This window comes from Pelophylax lessonae (assembly GCF_965119305.1).
Source record: "Pelophylax lessonae genome assembly, chromosome: 7".
NCBI lineage: Eukaryota > Metazoa > Chordata > Amphibia > Anura > Ranidae > Pelophylax > Pelophylax lessonae.
Window position 1 is genome coordinate 145,633,087 of NC_138774.1, and position 17,748 is coordinate 145,650,834.

Below are 17,748 nucleotides of genomic sequence, written 5' to 3' on the forward strand. Positions count from 1 at the left end.
AGTTGCTGTTTGAGGCCTGGATCATTTTTAAGGATGCTTTATCACAAGCGAGTAGCCCCATTCAGGGGCATATATAGTAAATAGCTCCCATGGCAAGCACTGAAATAATGACCCTGTCCAAACCTCTGACTCCCAAGTCTTGGTACACCTAAAAACAAACTAAAGTTGCTGGGTCTGTTAAATTAGAATAGGGGGTGCGGCAGTGTAGAATAGGGAATGTACAGCAAGGCATATGGAATGAAGCAGTGTGCCACAGGAATTGTACAGCATGGCATATGAAATGAGAAGGCGTGGAATAGGGAAGGTACAGCATGGCATATGGAATGAGGCAGTGTGGAAGAGGGAACATACATCATGGCATAGGAAGTGTACTAGCAGAAGAGATATTTGTGTACCATAATAGAATGATTCCAGCCCCATTTAGATCTCCATAACATACTGAGAGGAGCTGGGAACTTTTACACTTGCAAGTGCAGTCAGATGAAGAAAAAACAAGCTCAATTGCTCTAAATTAGGTGACTCCCACTCAGCAAGGCTTCCCTCGATGGGCACCCAACAGTAGTTCAAACCATAGAAATATAGAAAGGAACTCCAGAACAAAAATGGATAAAAGTGTCCAAGATCATTTTAATTGTTGATGAAAAAATTTGAATCAATACCAAAGACAGATTTAAAGAGGAGCTGAACAATTAGAGGATAAAGAACTATTCATTGGCATTGCCTGCAGTATATTTGAAACTGATCTGCACAGTAGTGAGATCACCATATCTCTAAATCTTCTAGACTAACAGTCTCAAGCAGTAGGGCTTTACATACAAAATGCAGATATACCGCAATGATGATGTAGATACAAAATTGCCTAGATACAGTAAGCACAGTACTATTTTCGGTAAGAATTTGAAACAAAAGGGTAAGTCCTTCAGGCTTCTGCTTTCTAGACGTTCCCTATGAGATGGCAAATAATCATGTTTCCACTTCAGATCCACTTTAGCTCATATTGTCTGTGGTCTAGTATTTTAATAGTACATTTTTATATGCAAGGGAAGCACAATCATGAACAAAATAAAACCTTAAGGGTAGAAATGGAATTATCAACTAGCTAGCAGTGAAAGATTTAGACAAAAACAGTTACCAGGGTTAAGTTTGAAGCTCCAGTAAAGAAAGCACTGCCAAGGTTTCCTTCTGAACTCTGAGCAGCAGCATGAGCTGGAGCTTGGATGGGCTTTTTAAAATTAGAAATACATGTGACATGAATGCATTTTATTCAGAACAAACAATTCCTGCCCACATTTGGTTGTGCTGTTAAGCATATCTCAGTGTCACACTTGGCTATATTTTAGTCAGAGTAAAGACAACCAATATATCAATATCATCAAACATCACAGACAAGCTGCAGACACCATGATGACAAACATTAATATTTGTGTCTTGCTGACTCCAGAAAACTTGGGCCCCAGGCAAATGTCCTTGCTGTTTTTCTTTCGCACATGCATTGGTAGGCAAGGCCCTCCCTATAAATCTTTTTGTTACAAGAATACCATCAGTTGAGGTTTTAAACTGTACAATATTAAAGTCTGATGGTAGTTGCTCATTTAAAGAAAAAGCACCCAAGGGTAAAACACTACAAGCAATTCCAGAAAATTTCCTTTATATCATTCTCTTATCAGCAGGAAGGGAGAGGAAATAGTGGCCTTTTAAATTACAGAATTAATTCATATGTAATGTGGGTCACTTAGATGCAATTGTTTAAGCCTATTGAAGAAGATAATATCTTGAACAAAATGGGAATGAGATTTTAGCACATACAGTCCTCTGAGCATAATGTAGTATTAATAAGATCTTTCAGCACAGCTTAAAGTGATTTTCAAACGATGGAACAAAATAGGATTTTGACATATATTAATCAACAGGTGGAAACTAGAAATTCATATGCAAGATGCAAATTTAAAGTTAAGTTTGAGCACATAAGGATATGTAAGCTAGCTATCTTAGAAGCACCAGTTGAGATATGCTATGAAAATATAAAACACAAATGATTGTTTAAAGGGAACTGCACCAAGTTCAAAGACATCATGTATGTCTTGCAATCAAACTTTCTTACAACAGCACAAAATGTTATTTAGCTGAAAAATACAAATTTACCTTCAGTCATATCACCCTTATTCATGTACCAGCTGTGATCTGGCTTTTGTGAATGCGATTAGGAAGTGACAGCTACATACTTACCATGCAATTCCCTTGGTTCCCACAGGCTTGGGTCCATTTTAGCAGATTTGCCATGTACACCCACAGATTACACCCATGCTGTCCTCATAGGAAGCCAGCATCTAAACACAGCACTTCCCAAAATACAGCTACAGGTGACCACAGAAGCAATCCTAATAAAATCATATTCCATCTAGTTCTTTACAGATATTGATTGTCTCCCTAAAACATGGACTCTGGCCAACTACAGAGAAGACATACTGATTTGAGGCTGGTGTACGCTACCTCTGCTTTTACTGTTCAATATAAAACAATGTAAAGGCATTGGAGATACACAGCAAATGCATCTCAAATGTCCACGTTCGCTAGCCATTATAATGTGGATAGGAAGTCTGGGATACTATAGAGTCCCTGCTTCTGCCTTTGTTGCAGTGTTCCACTCAGTGTGGACACAAACAAACCTAATTTTTGTCACAGCAACATGCATACATAAGGGACAGGAACTTAAAGTGGTTGTAAACCTCAGACATGAAATATGAACAAAGTATATCTCTCTATAGTGTGTACTTGTCTCAATTAAGGGCACTAAGTGTTATTTCTGTCTGCAGCATAATTCCTTTGCTATTAGCATGTCAATTCTGGCATGTTATCCTGACACCGGGGGGAAAAAAGGTGACGGAGAGGGGGGGGGGGGGGGTCTGCAGCTAATTGACAGCCTTGGTTCTGTTCCTGTGTCTCTTCCCTCCAATCAGCTCTCAGAGCTCTCTCCAATCAGCTCTGCAGAGTGTGACTTCATATCCCTGCCCCTTTTTTCTGAAAGCTCAGACAAGCTTTTTACATTATGGACTTTAAACAGATGTAGAGAAGAGAAGACTGCAGATAAACAAACCAGTGCAAATTATGTAGGGGGATTTGTTTATGCTCTGTGAATCGCCAAAGGCCAGTTATTTACCTGGGTATATCGAAGGGTTTACAACCACTTTAAGGCTCTAGCAAACAGGTGCTAAGAATATGTGGGTATGGTTTTACATTATAGCAAAATAAAACTCAGTTGGAAAAGTATCTGACAAGAGCACTTCCAGGTTTCACTCAATTCAAATGCTTAAGACAATTCACTCAAATGCACCTACAAAAATATTTTTTTTCCTCAAAGATTTAGGCTTGTCTTGTGGAAGTAGTAATCTGAAATTCAACTAGATGCCATAAGTTCCTGCACTTTATACAGCTTTACTGAATAGGGGAAATAGTTTTACTATGAGACTGTATTGTGAGTGATTTTAGTTAGGCCAGCCAAACTTTAATGCATCCCTGATTGTATGTTATAAACTGTATACCTGAATGTAAAATGGGGAAAGTAGGACTCAAAGTACTTCAAGGAACATATGCATTCATGAGAAGGCAGGCAGTGTATATTTATAAAAATATAAAAGTTTTCAAATTGTCTCTCAACAGATTTCCTTTAAAATGCTGCCAAGTGTAAATGAGAGCAAAAGACAGAACTCTGACCAACCTCTTAAATAGACCCTTGGGGTCTATTTAAATGGTTCTACACAACTTTCACAGAAGATTTACACATTTACATTTTTCGAATTGATTCTGTTTGGAAAAAAAAGTGTGAATCTTGGGTGAAAGTTGTGTAAAACATTGGTGAAAACTATTATAAATAGATCCCTTAGTGTTCTACTCACTATACCTTACTCTCACAACTCCTTATAGCCAATTTTCATATATAAAAAGTTTGCCCTAAACAAATAGGCGAGTAGAAGGAGAATTAAAGTAGAACAGACGAGGTTACTGGTCAGTCTAGTCTTGTCATTAAATATCCACTATCACATTAAAATGTATGGTACATTATAGCTGAGCACGGTCCAAGCTGACTGAGGCTGCAATCTTTACTGTATGTAACCTGAATAGAAGTGTCATCTATTTTAAGAGCTAGATCAATATCTTTTTAACCTAAGGTTCTGTAATCAGAATTTAAAATATTCTTGAATTTTATGTTTTAAAGATGTCTCATTGATACAAGATGGTTCTTTTTTACCTGGCAAGTGTTAAAAGTACTACATTCTTTTTACAGCAAAAAGTAACTGTAAAGCATTTGGCCCTCATTTGTGAAAGTGTGTTTTAAGATCCAGATTTGCAATACCTGGGGCTTTTACCGACAAACCAGACCAATGCATATACACTATCTCACAAAAATGAGTACATCCCCCCCCCCCAAGCCCGCGCCCATGGCGGGCGCCAGTCTTGCCTGCCCCTTGGTACGCCCCTGCTAAGGGGGCATAGACAGCATTTTAAACCTGAAAATGGTCTCAACCTTTGCCTACTTTAGGCAAAACTAACAAATAAAGATTTGACTGAAGTTCCTTCATTGTTGGAGTATATTGACAACAAAATAAAGCAATTGCTAAACTATTTAAATCAACCCATTTTGTAGAGAATAGCATAGCTCTGACACACTGCAGGTGTTAACCACTTGCCTAGCGGGCACTTAAACCCCTTTCCTGCCCAGGCCAATTCTCAGCTTTCAGCACTTTGAATGACAATTGCACGGTCATGCTACACTGTACCCATATGACATTTTTTTCACACAAATAGAGCTTTCTTTTGGTGGTATTTAATCACTACTGGGGTTTTTATTTTTTTTTATTTTTTTGCTGAACAAACAAAAAAAGTCAGAAAAAAGTAAAAAAACAAAAACAAAAAAAAACACATTTTTTTTTAGTTTGTTATAAAAATTTGCAAACAGGTAATTGTTCTCCTTCATTAATGTGCGCTGATGAGGTGGCACTGATGGGCCCTAATAAGGTGGCACAGATATATCTATCTATCTATCTATCTATCTATATATATATATATATATATAGATATATATATCTATATATATATATATAGAGTGCAGTATAGAGGAGGCCACATCCTGTGTGTATATATAAGTGCAGTATAGAGGAGGCAGCGTCCTGCGTATATATATATATGTATATATGACTGTGAGTGCAGTATAGAGGAGGCCACATCCTGTGTGTGTGTGTGTGTGTGTGTGTGTGTATATGTATATGTATATATATATATATATATATATATATATACATAGTGTATATGAATATATGTAAATGAGTGCAGTATAGAGGAGGCTGCGTCCTGCGTATATATATATATATATATATATATATATATATATATATATATATATATATATATATATAACTATGAGTGCAGTATAGAGGAGGCCAAATCCTGTGTGTATAAAAATATATATAGAGTGCAGAATAGAGGAGGCCACACAGATATATATATATATATATATATATATATATATACATACAGGATGTGGCCTCCTCTATACTGTATATATATATATATATATATATACACACACACATACACACACACACAGGAGAGAGAGAAGAGAAAGAGAAGAGAGAGAGAAGAGAAAGAGAAAGAGAAAGAGAAAGAGAAGAGAGAGAGAGATGAGTAGGTAGCATCATGGAGATCATTAAAAAAACAATTAAATCTAGGCCACGAAAAACTAACAAAAATGACTAAGTGCAGCGGCTGTCACTATACTGTGAAATAACACTAAACAAGAAAATTAAAAAAAACAGCACAATCACCCCAAAATAAAGTGCTAAATGGGAAATCACAGAAATCTATATGTATATATATATATATATATATATATACACACACACACATACATACACACACATACATACATACCGTTTAAAAAACTAATCAAAGGAACAATTTTTAATCAGAGTATAGTATCAAGTCATCTAAACTCCTGGGATATTGGTCTGGTCAGTTAAGTAGCAGAGCGGGTTGTTAATCAGTTTCAGCTGCTTTGGTTTTCATGAAGTTAAGAACAGGTGCACTAGATGGGCAACATCAAGACAACCTCCAAAACAGGAATGGTTTTACAGGTGGAGGCCATTGACATTTTTTTCCCTACTCCTCTTTTCTGACTGTTTTTCACTAGTTTTGCATTTGGCTAGGGTCAGTGTCACCACTGGTAGCATGAGGTGATACCTGGACCCTATAGAGGTTGCACAGGTAGTCAAACTCCCAGGATGGCACATCAACACATGCCATTGCCAGAAGGTTTGCTGTGTCTCCCAGCACAGTCTCAAGAGCATGGAGGGAATTCCAGGAGACAGGCAAGTACTCTAGGAGAGTTGGACAGGGTCGTAGAAGGTCCCTAACCCATCAGCAGGACCCCTATCTGCTCCTTTGTGCAAGGAGAAAAAGGATAAGCCCTGCCAGAGCACTACAAAATGACCTCCAGCAGGCCACTGGTGTAAATCAGTGGTCCTCTCCTCAACCCTGGCCCTCGGGGCCCACTAACAGGCCAGGTTTGCAAGATAACTAAATTACATCACAGGTGATCTCATTTGCTGCTCAGTGATTGCAATATTCTAGTCTGCATCTCCCCAAGGTAATACTTAAAAAATGGCCTGTTAGTGGGCCTAGAGGACCGGAGTTGAGGACCACTGGTGTAAATGTCTCTGACCAAACAATGAGAAACAGACTTCATAAGGGTGTCCTGAGAGCCCAACGTCCTCTAGTGGGCCCTGTGCTCACTGCTCGGCACCATGGAGCTTGATTGGCATTTGCCATTGAACACCAGAATCGGTAGGTCTGCACTGGTGCCCTGTGCTTTTACAGATTATGAGAGCAGGTTCACCCTGAGCACAAGTGACAGACATGAAAGGGTCTGGAGAAGCCATGGAGAACGTTATGCTGCCTGTAACATCATTCAGCATGACTAGTTTAGTGGTGGGTCAGTGATGGTCTGGAGATGCATATCCATGGAGGGACACACAGATTTCTACAGGCAAGACAATGACACCCTGACTGCTATTAGGTATCGGGATGAAATCCTTGGACTCATTGTCAGCTCGTCTGACCTAAATCCAATAGGAGACCTCTGGAATATTATGTTTCGGTCCACCCTACACCACTAAGTTGCACCTACCAATCAGCTGCGGCACCTGCAGGGCATTAATGAGGAAAGCTGCTGGGCCTGCATCCCTTCAGATGTGATTTCCTATTGGGAGTTTCTCACCAAAAATTAAAATTTTGTTGCAGGGGATGCCTGAAATCTGAGTTGTATCTTGGTGCAGACTTCCAGGAAAATCAGTGAGTCAATGATACAAGCATGAAATGTTTCTGGGGGGGTTGTGTTCTTTACAGAACACCTCCACTTTGCCATAATGCATTGCATTTTACAGAAAATGACAGAGCTGCAGATTGAACAGATAAGGTAATTTTAATAATAGTCAATTACAATATGACTTGTGTCGCAATTGTATATCCTATAATATTTTTTCTTTATTTGTTATTTTTTTCCTCACAAAAGTGGAGTTACCCTTTAAAGTATTTCTAGACCCAAACACCTACATTTAGCAGTGTCAGTGAAAATGAAAGGAAATGACTAATTTGCATACATAAATAGTTTTTATATATTTTTACGGACATAAGGCTTTTATTTTGGACGCTGATATAATAAAAACCACGCTTGTATTTTTTATAGGCTGACAGTGAGAGAGCTCTCAGTTACAGGGGAAGATGTTTATTGATGAACCCCCTGCATGTACAGTAACTTATATGCAATATACAGATTGAGAGGGAGAGTGATTAATCCAAACATGTTGTTACTCATGTTCCTGTCAAGAAATTTGTTCCTTTTTATATATTTCCTGCTTTCATTTACATCATTCCTGGTCATCCTGAAGCATTTCCCTTTCTAGATTGACCATGCTTACTCACCCTTTCCTGCATACTCCCGAAATGGACTGCAAACAGCTGTGCCATGGCACAGAATACTGACAGGTTCAGCTGTGGTCATGCCAGTAAAACTGATTTTTAGATGCCACTGGACAAGAGACTTGAAGAAGTTTACATAATGCATGCAACATGAAATAAAGTTAATAAAACCTTGAAAAGCATGAGAAGTAACTCATTTTATGTAGTTTTATATTTCAGAGTACAATAATAAACAAAAATTGGCAAAAATCTGAAAGTGAATAAAGTAGCTGCATATTTGTCATTACTGTATATAACTGTTACAATGTTTTAATTCATTTTTATTAGCAGCTTATACACTGCACAAAAAAATTAAAGGAACACTTTTTAATGAGAGTATAGCATCAAGTTAAATAAACCCCTGGGATATTGATCTGGTCAGTTATGTAGCAGAATGGGTTGTTAATCAGTTTCAGCTGCTTTGGTGTTAATTAAACTAACAACAGGTGCACTAGATGGGCAAAAATGAGATATCGTCCAAAACAGGAATGGTTTTACAGGTGGAGGCCAATGACATTTTTCCCTACTTGTTTTTTCTGGCTGTTTTTCTCTAGTTTTGCATTTGGCTAGGGTCAGTGTCACTACTGGTAGCATGAGGCAATACCTTGACCCTATAGAGGTTGCACAGGCAGTCCAACTCCTCCAGGATGACACATCAATACGTGCCATTGCTAGAAGGTTTGCTGTGTCTCCCAGCATAGTCTCAAAATCATGGAGGAATGGAGGAGATTCCAGGAGACAGGCAGTTACTCTAGGAGGACTGGACAGGGCCGTAGAAGGTTATTAACTCATCAGCAGGACCAGTATCTGCTCCAAGGAGGAACAGGATGAGCACTGCCAGAGCAATACAAATCGACCTCCAGCAGGCCACTGGTGTGAATATCTCTGATCAAACAATCAGAAACAGACTTCAAAAGGGTGGCCTGAGGCCCCGATGTCCTCTAATGGGCCCTGTGATCACTGCCCGGAACCATGGAGCTCGATTGGTATTTGCCATTGAACACCAGAACTGGCAGGTCCGCCACTGGCACCCTGCGCTTTTCACAGCTGAGAGCAGGTTTATCTTGAGCACATGTGACAGACATGAAAGGGTCCAGAGAAGCCGTGGAGAACATTATGCTGCCTGTAACATTGTTTAGCATGACCAGTTTGGTGGTGGGTAAATGATGGTCTGGGGAGGCATATCCATGGAGGGACACACAGATCTCTACAGGCTAGACAATGGCACCCTGACTGCCATTAGTTATCAGGATGAAATAATTGGACCCATTGTCAGACCCTACGCTGGTGCAGTGGGTCCTGGGTTCATCCTGATGCACGATAATGCTGGGCCTCATGTGGTGAGAGTATGCAGTAAGTTCCTGGAGGATGAAGAAATTGATACCATTAAATGGCCCCTACACTCGCCTGACCTAAATTCAATAGAACACTCTGGGACATTATGTTTTGGTCCACCTGACGCCACCAGGTTGCACCTCAGTCTGTTCAGGAGGTCAGTGATGCCCTGGTCCAGATCTGGGAGGATATACCCCAGGACACCATCCGTCGTCTCATTAGAAGCATGCCCCGATGTTGTCAGGCATGCATACAAGCACATAGGGGCAACACAAACCACTGAGTAACATTCTGAGTTGCTGCAATGAAATTTCAGCAAAATTGACTAGCCTGCTGCGTCATTTGTTTCACTTTTATTTCCAGGGTGTTTATGAATTCAGCCCTCTGTAGGTTTATAATTTTCATTTTCACCAAACGATGAGGCATCCTTTCGTTCCTAACACATGACTCAGTCAACATCATTATAGATACCCAGCATGATATTTTTAACCATTAAGATCTGATGTATTTTCAAAGTTTTCCTGATAATTTTTTTGAGCAGTGTATGTATGTATATATATATATATATATATATATATATATACATATTTTTTTTTTTTTAATTCAAGCAGTACAGAACCTGTGCTGCCTTTTTTTTATTAACTTTTTTAGGCCTTGAAATGATTTTCAAAAGTAGTGGTCATACTTATGCCTCAGCCATTCTATAAAATTCTAATATGATTTTTATTTGACTCCATATTTAGCCATGTGATCAAATCGCAAGTATCTTTAGCTTAGGAGTGTCTGTTGTGACTCCTAAGCTACTCGTTTTCCTGTAGCTATGTTGTCGGCAGTGGGCACCACACAAAGCTACTTATCAAATTCAGGCTTTTGTTCAAACTGGCTGATGCCAGGCAACACAGACCATTTTTATGAAACACATGTCAATGAACGTGGCCAGCCTGGTGCACATTACTGATTAATTAGTTTTAGCAACCTACAGTTACACAACAAATATAGTAAGTGAAATAGACACGTTGTTTCAGGGATTTATGTGAAACAGCATTTCCAAACTTAAATTTTATAACGGCCTGTGGTATTTTAGAATAGAGACCTTTTTAGTGAAAATCTCCTTCAGTAACCATTGTCACTTATTATTATTATTATTATTATTATTATACAGGATTTATATAGCGCCAACAGTTTGCGCAGCGCTTAACAAAATGAGGGCAGACATTACAGTTACACTACAATTTGGAACAAAAGGAATCAGAGGGCCCTGCTCGTTAGAGCTTACAATCTAAAAAGACTTTTTAGAGGACACTTAGAGGACACCTGGCACTTATGAAATACATAAGTTGCCATTTCTGACCGAACCTATTAAAAAAAAAAAAAGCTGTCTGATTGGGTTCCTCAATCCTCATTCATTCTTTGCCTGCCCTTTCCCTCCCCAGAATGATACCTTTGTGCACAGTACAAATAAATGGAGACAGGAGTCAATGCTTATTTTTTTAACCACTTTATCTTAAAGTAATTCTAAAGCCTAAACTTTTTTTTACATTAAAGTGGTTGTTAAGGCAGAAGTTTTCTTTTTTTATCCTAATGCATTCTATGCATTAGGATAAAAAACCTTCATCCTGCAGCAGCCCCTTTCAGCCCCCCTAAGACTAACCTGAGTCCCATCTCGATCCAGCGATGTTGCACGGGTGACTTGGCGGTCCAGGACTCTCCCTCCTGATTGGCTGAGACAAACAGCTGGTGCAATTGGCTCCCGCTGCTGTCAAAGTCAGTGAGCCAATGAGGAGATAGAGGGGACAGGGCTGAGCCATGGCTCCGTGTATGAATGGACACACAAGCAGCAGCTCGGCTCAGATGCCCCCATAGCAAGCAGCTTGTGTGGTGGCACTTGACAGGAGAAAGATGCCAGGAGCAACTGCGAGGGACCCAAGAAGAGGAGGATCTGCGCTGCTATGTGCAATAACATTACACAGAACAAGTAAGTATAACATGTTTGTTATTTTTAAGCAAAAAAAAAAAAACAAGACTTTAGTATCACTTTAATGCATTCCCTGCATTAAGGAAAAAAATGTTTAGCTAACAGCATCACCACCCCTCATACTTACCTGACCCCCTCACTCGATCCAGCACTATGCTGTTTGTAGAAGCTCTTCCGGATTTCACAGGCTTTGCTGAGGCAGCGAGAGCCATTGGTTTCAGCTGCTGTTAGTCAAATCCTGTTACGAGGGAGTGGGCCCAAGACATGCTGTCTGTATCTATGGGTGCAGGCAGCATGGCTTCAGGTTCAAGCCCACAGGTGTGCCCCCATAGGAAGTGGCTTCCTATGGTGGCACACTGAGAAGAGGAGCCAGGAGTGTGCCAGTAGGGTACTCGAGAAGAGGAGGATCGGGGTCACTCTGTGTAATGGAATTGCACAGAGCAGGTATGTATATCATCGTTATTTAAAAAAAAAAATGACTTTACAATAATTTTAAAGAATAAATTCACTTTTTCTGAAAAATAAAACATTTCCTTATGGGTGGCCAATGTCCATTACAGGGATTTTAACAAACTTTGCTGCAGATTCCTACCTGTTTCTGCTCTGAAGAAAAAGCTGTATGTTCTATTTATTGATGTCAATGTGCAGAGCAAATTTTAATGGGAGTGACTTATTCGTTATCAATCAGCTGATGCACTTGCAGGATTCTAATGTGGACAGTTGCAGGATCTGTATCCCAGTAAAATTAACCCTTTGTTAGTAGCTCACCAAAAATTAAATCTGTTGAGGAAGATGCCCAAGTCTGACTTGTATCTTTGTGCAGACTTCTGGGAAAATCAGTGACCTAATCACGCAAGCAGGAAATTAAATTTCTGGGGAAGTCCTGTACATCATCTATAAAGAAGGTTTGTCAGCTTGCCATATTGCATTGGGTTTTACAGGAAATTGACTGGGCTACACATTGAAAAGGAAAGGTAACTTTATTTATTCAATTTTTTGTGCAATGTTTTCCCCCAATAAAGTGGAATTACTTTTTAAGTTTTGCTGGGTGTTTGTGTATGTTGAGTGCACTTATGAGAAAAATGTGCTCTGAACCCCAATTTCAGGCACCTGCTTATATAGCCATTAATATAAAAAAAAGTAATTTGATATTGCCAAGCATGTTTACAAAGAAACATTTGGGAGAATTGTGTGCTGCCATAGTGGGCCTTTCCTTCTGAAAATGCTAGTTGCTTGGCTTGTACAGTATGTTAACACACTGGATTTTAATACTCTTTAAATCATTGATCTGGAAGATACCTATCAAGAAAGCAAGACTGAAGTTAAGAGTCTATATCAAAACACTTCTTTATTAGGGACCAATCATTAAACTGAAAGTCAGCATGAAAGTCAAGGAGCTAGGACTTTCCAAATGAGAAGTCAGTAATTGCAGCCTCTCTCAGGGAAGGCTTCCTTTAAAGTGACAAACTGTGGTTTTAAAGAAAAGAAAATCTATTCAAGTATGTATTCCTAATACACAAGATACCTTCTATTGCTTTCAGCTTCTTTAAATCTCCTTTTTTTTCTGCTGTGGTCACAATCCCTGATAGAGGGTGGCTATGCTCATTCTCTATAGTCCCACTGTATGGAGAAATGCAGTCCACCGCTCTTGCTTTCTCCCATAATGAACTAGGGACTACTGTATGTTATATGTCACATCACTGCAACTGACGTGCAGTGCTTGTTCCAAACAAAAGTAAGGGCAAAAGGAGAGATTTGGGAGCTCACGGAGGACAAGAAGGCAGAAAAACAGTAATATATATAATATAATAAAATTATTAATATAATTATAATTATATTAATTAATATAAATATATAATATAATAATATATAATAATAATATAATATATAATTAATATAATATAATTAATTATATATTAATATATAATATAATATTTAATAAAAAAAATGGATTACTGGACCAGTGAGTAGTGGATGCATATGGATTATTTTTGGAGAAAAAGGATATCATTTAAAGTCCCTTTTACTCATTTTTCAACACTAACAAACAAACCTGCTGCTTTAGTAGGTAAGAAAAAGGTTAAAGATGATCTTCCATGTAAGATCACAGTACCTTGTCTCTTTGCATGTTGCTTTGGGGTTTCTCTGCGATTCCATCTGGAACTCTTGTCCTTAAGAAATTCGCTATACCATTGCTCACTGGTTGCCTGGAAACAGAAGCCATTTAACCAACAGATGAGATGTATCATAACATACATTTTGAAAGCTTTACAAATATTCCTACTGCGATGTGTTGGGAAATAAAACCAGTTTCATCTGCAAGATAATTAATACCATGTCTCTCTGAGAATATTGCTTGTTGTTGATGACAGCTGCAAACTGGGTTACCGTAGTTATTAAGATGAAAAAAGTGTTTATGAACTGTAACTTTTAAAATTACTTTATTCCACAGAGTAACTGTGCGTGATAAGAACTTTACAATTATACATGAAGTAAATGGTTAACGTTTCAGGAATTTGACATACTGGTAGGTACTGCAGGTAAATATTCTATCTATGAAGGTATGCATTTACCATTTTTATGCCACTAGGGGGTATCAATTCTCCACTGTATACTTTTTTGAAGATTGATTTTTCTAAGCTAGACTACAGAAAAATGAAAATACACATTAAAAATGCACCAGTTTCAGGCAAGTGACTGAAATGTGTACATTAAAGTTAACAAAGTTAACTGCATAATGTCTTTAGCAAATGGTTATTTTATAGTATGTTAATATAGAGTTCCTTAATTGTTGATGCTTCAGCCAGAGTTTAACTAATACCTAGCAAAGGGATTTAATTAAAAATGGTGTTAAACCAAAAAACAAAGATGTAATGCACTGCCTGGCCAAAAAAAAAAAAAGTTGCCACCCAAAAAAAAGGTCACACACTCTAATATTTAGTTCGTTTTGATTACGGCACGCATTCGCTGTGCCATTGTTTCGAAAAGCTTCTGCAATGTCACATGATTTATTTCCGTCCAGCATTGCATTCATTTTTCACCAAGATCTTGTATTGATGATGGGAGAGTTGGTCCACTGCGCAAAGCCCTCTCCAGCACATCCCAAAGATTCTCAATGGGGTTAAGTTCTGGACTCTGTGGTGGCCAATCCATGTGTGAAAATGAGGTCTCATGCTCCCTGAACCACTTTTTCACAATTTGAGCCTGATGAATCCTGGGCATTGTCATCTTGGAATATGCCCGTGCCATCAGGGAAGAAAAAAATCCATTGATGGAATAACCTGGTCATCCAGTAGTAGTTCAGGTAGTCAGCTGACCTCATTCTTTTGGCACATACAGTGCCTTGGCGAAAGTATTCAGCCCCCTTGAACTTTGCGACCTTTTGCCACATTTCAGGTTTCAAACATAAAGATATAAAACTGTAATTTTTTTGTGAAGAATCAACAACAAGTGGGACACAATCATGAAGTGGAATTAAATTTATTGGATATTTCAAACTTTAACAAATAAAAAACTGAAAAATTGGGCGTGCAAAATTATTCAGCCCCTTTACTTTCCGTGCAGCAAACTGTCTCCAGAAGTTCAGTGAAGATCTCTGAATGATCCAATGTTGACCTAAATGACTAATGATGATAAATAGAATCCACCTGTGTGTAATCAAGTCTCCGTATAAATGCACCTGCACTGTGATAGTCTCAGAGGTCAGTTTAAAGCGCAGAGAGCATCATGAAGAACAAGGAACACACCAGGCAGGTCTGAGATACTGTCGTGGAGAAGTTTAAAGCTGGATTTGGATACAAAAAGATTTCCCAAGCTTTAAACATCCCAAGGAGCACTGTGCAAGCGATAATATTGAAACGGAAGGAGTATCAGACCACTGCAACTCTACGAAGACCTGGCCGTCCCTCTAAACTTTCAGCTCATACAAGGAGAAGACTGATCAAAGATGCAGCCAAGAGGCCCATGATCACTCTGGATGAACTGCAGAGATCTACAGCTGAGGTGGGAGACTCTGTCCATAGGACAACAATCAGTCGTATACTGCACAAATCTGGTCTTTATGGAAGAGTGGCAAGAAGAAATTCATTTCTTAAAGATATCCATAAAATTTGTCGTTTAAAGTTTGCCACAAGCCACCTGGGAGACACATCAAACATGTGGAAGAAGGTGCTCTGGTCAGATGAAACCAAAATCAAACTTTTTGGCAACAATGCATCACTCTAGTACCCCTAGAGTGATGTCCAGGCCTGCTCCTGGCTCACAGGATGTGCGCCCAAAAAATCCTAATAATATTAACAATAGAGGAGCTGTGGTTGGAAATTGGAATCAGCGATCAGACCCCAGTGAAAGATCCGGGCATCAGTCTAATATGAGATGGGACTCTCCCTATAGGGTCCCCACTCAAAATCGATATGATCCTCTAACCCAATATAGTGAGTACAATCCTCCCCCCCCAAACCCTCCCCGCCCTTTTCCGTGGAGAGGGGGAAGAGGCAGGGGCGGGAGAAGGGGCGGCAAAACCTGGCGGGGGAAATCCCAATATTGGGGCCCTCCACAATCACAGGGAATGTACAACCCTCATTGGAGGCCACAATCGGATCTCCAGCTACCTATAAGAGACCGTCCGCGAGAGGATGTAGAGCAGGACGCAGGGAACAAAAAAAGAAGATTGGACAGCGATTAGACGGAATTTATAATTTGGCGGAAGTGTCCCTAACCGATAAAGAAATTAACATTCTACACGCTGGTCTGAAGTGTGCTAAGCAAAGGCCCGTTAATAAATAGTTTATATAGACTTGCACAAGTTCGTAAGGAAGATTAATCTTAAAAAATATTATTTGAACCCCGCAAGAGTGATAGGAGCCCCCAAAGCAGGTTTGGCCAACTATACAGTGGGTACTGATAGTGGCCTCAAGAACAAATCGCTTTTCAACCCCCAACAGTCATCCAACCAACATATAGAGGTATTTAAAAACCTCGTAATTAAGGATCTGAGGGAATTACCCAATAAGAAGGGTGTGAATCCAAGGCACATCCAAGAGGGGTTGGAGGCCCTTGAAAAAAGAAAGACGTCATTGTACGGCCGGCAGATAAGGGAGGGGGGGTGGTATTACTTAAGAAAGAGTACTACCTCCCCCAACTTTCCACAATGTTATCTGACAAGGACCAACCGATCCTACTGTACAATATAGACGCGAGTTGGGGACACTGGTGAGAAGTGGTTATGAAAATCATATTCTAACTAAGAAGGAGAAACAATACCTAGTACCCAGCTTTAGCCGCATTCCAACTATTTACACGCTGCCCAAAGTCCATAAGGACCAGGTTAACCCTCCAGCGAGACCGATTGTGAATGGAATTCAGTCGGTCACAGCTAGGCTTGGAGAGTACCTTGACTCCTTCTTACAAACTAGTGTACTCCAACTCAGATCCTACTTGCGGGATACCAAAGCTTTTTTGTTGGCATTAAGAGAGGTGCAGTTACCAACTAATCAAGACATCTTCTTGGTCACTGGAGATGTCTCCTCCTTATATACAATCATACAACATGACGATGCTTTACTGGCATTTAACTGGGCATTTAGCAAACGGGAAGACATCCCAGATATCCAAAAGCGTTTTTTGAGGGATGTACTAGACTTTTGTCTAGCTCGAAATTACTTTTGGTTCGATCAAGTGTTTTACCAGCAGCAGAGAGGGGTTGCCATGGGGGCCAAATTTGCTCCGAGTTTGGCCAACATCTTCATGGGAGAGTGGGAAGATAGGTTTATCTATGCAGCCCAGCATGAAAAGCTTATTCTATATCGCAGATACATTGATGATCTGTTCTTCTTGTGGGCCGGTTCGGAGTCCTCCCTACAGTCGTTCTGTGACAAATTGAATGATAACCGGAACAACATAAAATTGGACTTTAATTGGAGCCGAGAGAGGATCCACTTTCTGGATGTGGAGATATCCATCTTGGAAGGTGGGCTGAAGACTCAAGTTTACTTCAAGCCCACCGACCGAAATGGGTATCTCCCCGTCCAGAGTGGACATCACCAACAATGGTTATCTAATATCCCCAGGGGACAGTTCCTTCGGGTCAGAAGGAATTGTACTCTTGATGAGGATTATAGGACACAGTCACTAGTTCTCAAACAGAGGTTTGTGGAAAAAGGCTATCAAGAGACCAAACTTGATAACACTATTAGGGAAATAGGCACTCTGTCCCAAGATGAGTGTTTGAGAGACTCCGTGAAAGTAAGAACGCAAACACATGAATGGAGCTTCATCTCACAGTATAGTGCCCAATACAGAGAGGTAGAAGAAATTGTGAACAGACACTGGCCCGTTCTTTGTATGGACAAAGTCTTGAGAGAATTCCTTCCTGAGCGCCCAACCTTCATATACAAAAGGGGACCGACGTTCGGTGACGAGGTGGTCAA

General features: G+C 39.6%; 1 protein-coding gene across 1 annotated transcript in view; it reads right to left on the reverse strand.

Annotated features, from left to right (window-relative positions):
- Positions 1-17,748, reverse strand: part of NRK (Nik related kinase) — a 489,556-nt gene that overhangs the window by 80,828 nt on the left and 390,980 nt on the right. The window contains exon 22 of the mRNA XM_082263406.1: positions 13,434-13,527. Within this exon, the coding sequence (XP_082119532.1) occupies positions 13,434-13,527 (94 nt within the window). The remainder of the gene's footprint in view (positions 1-13,433; positions 13,528-17,748) is intronic.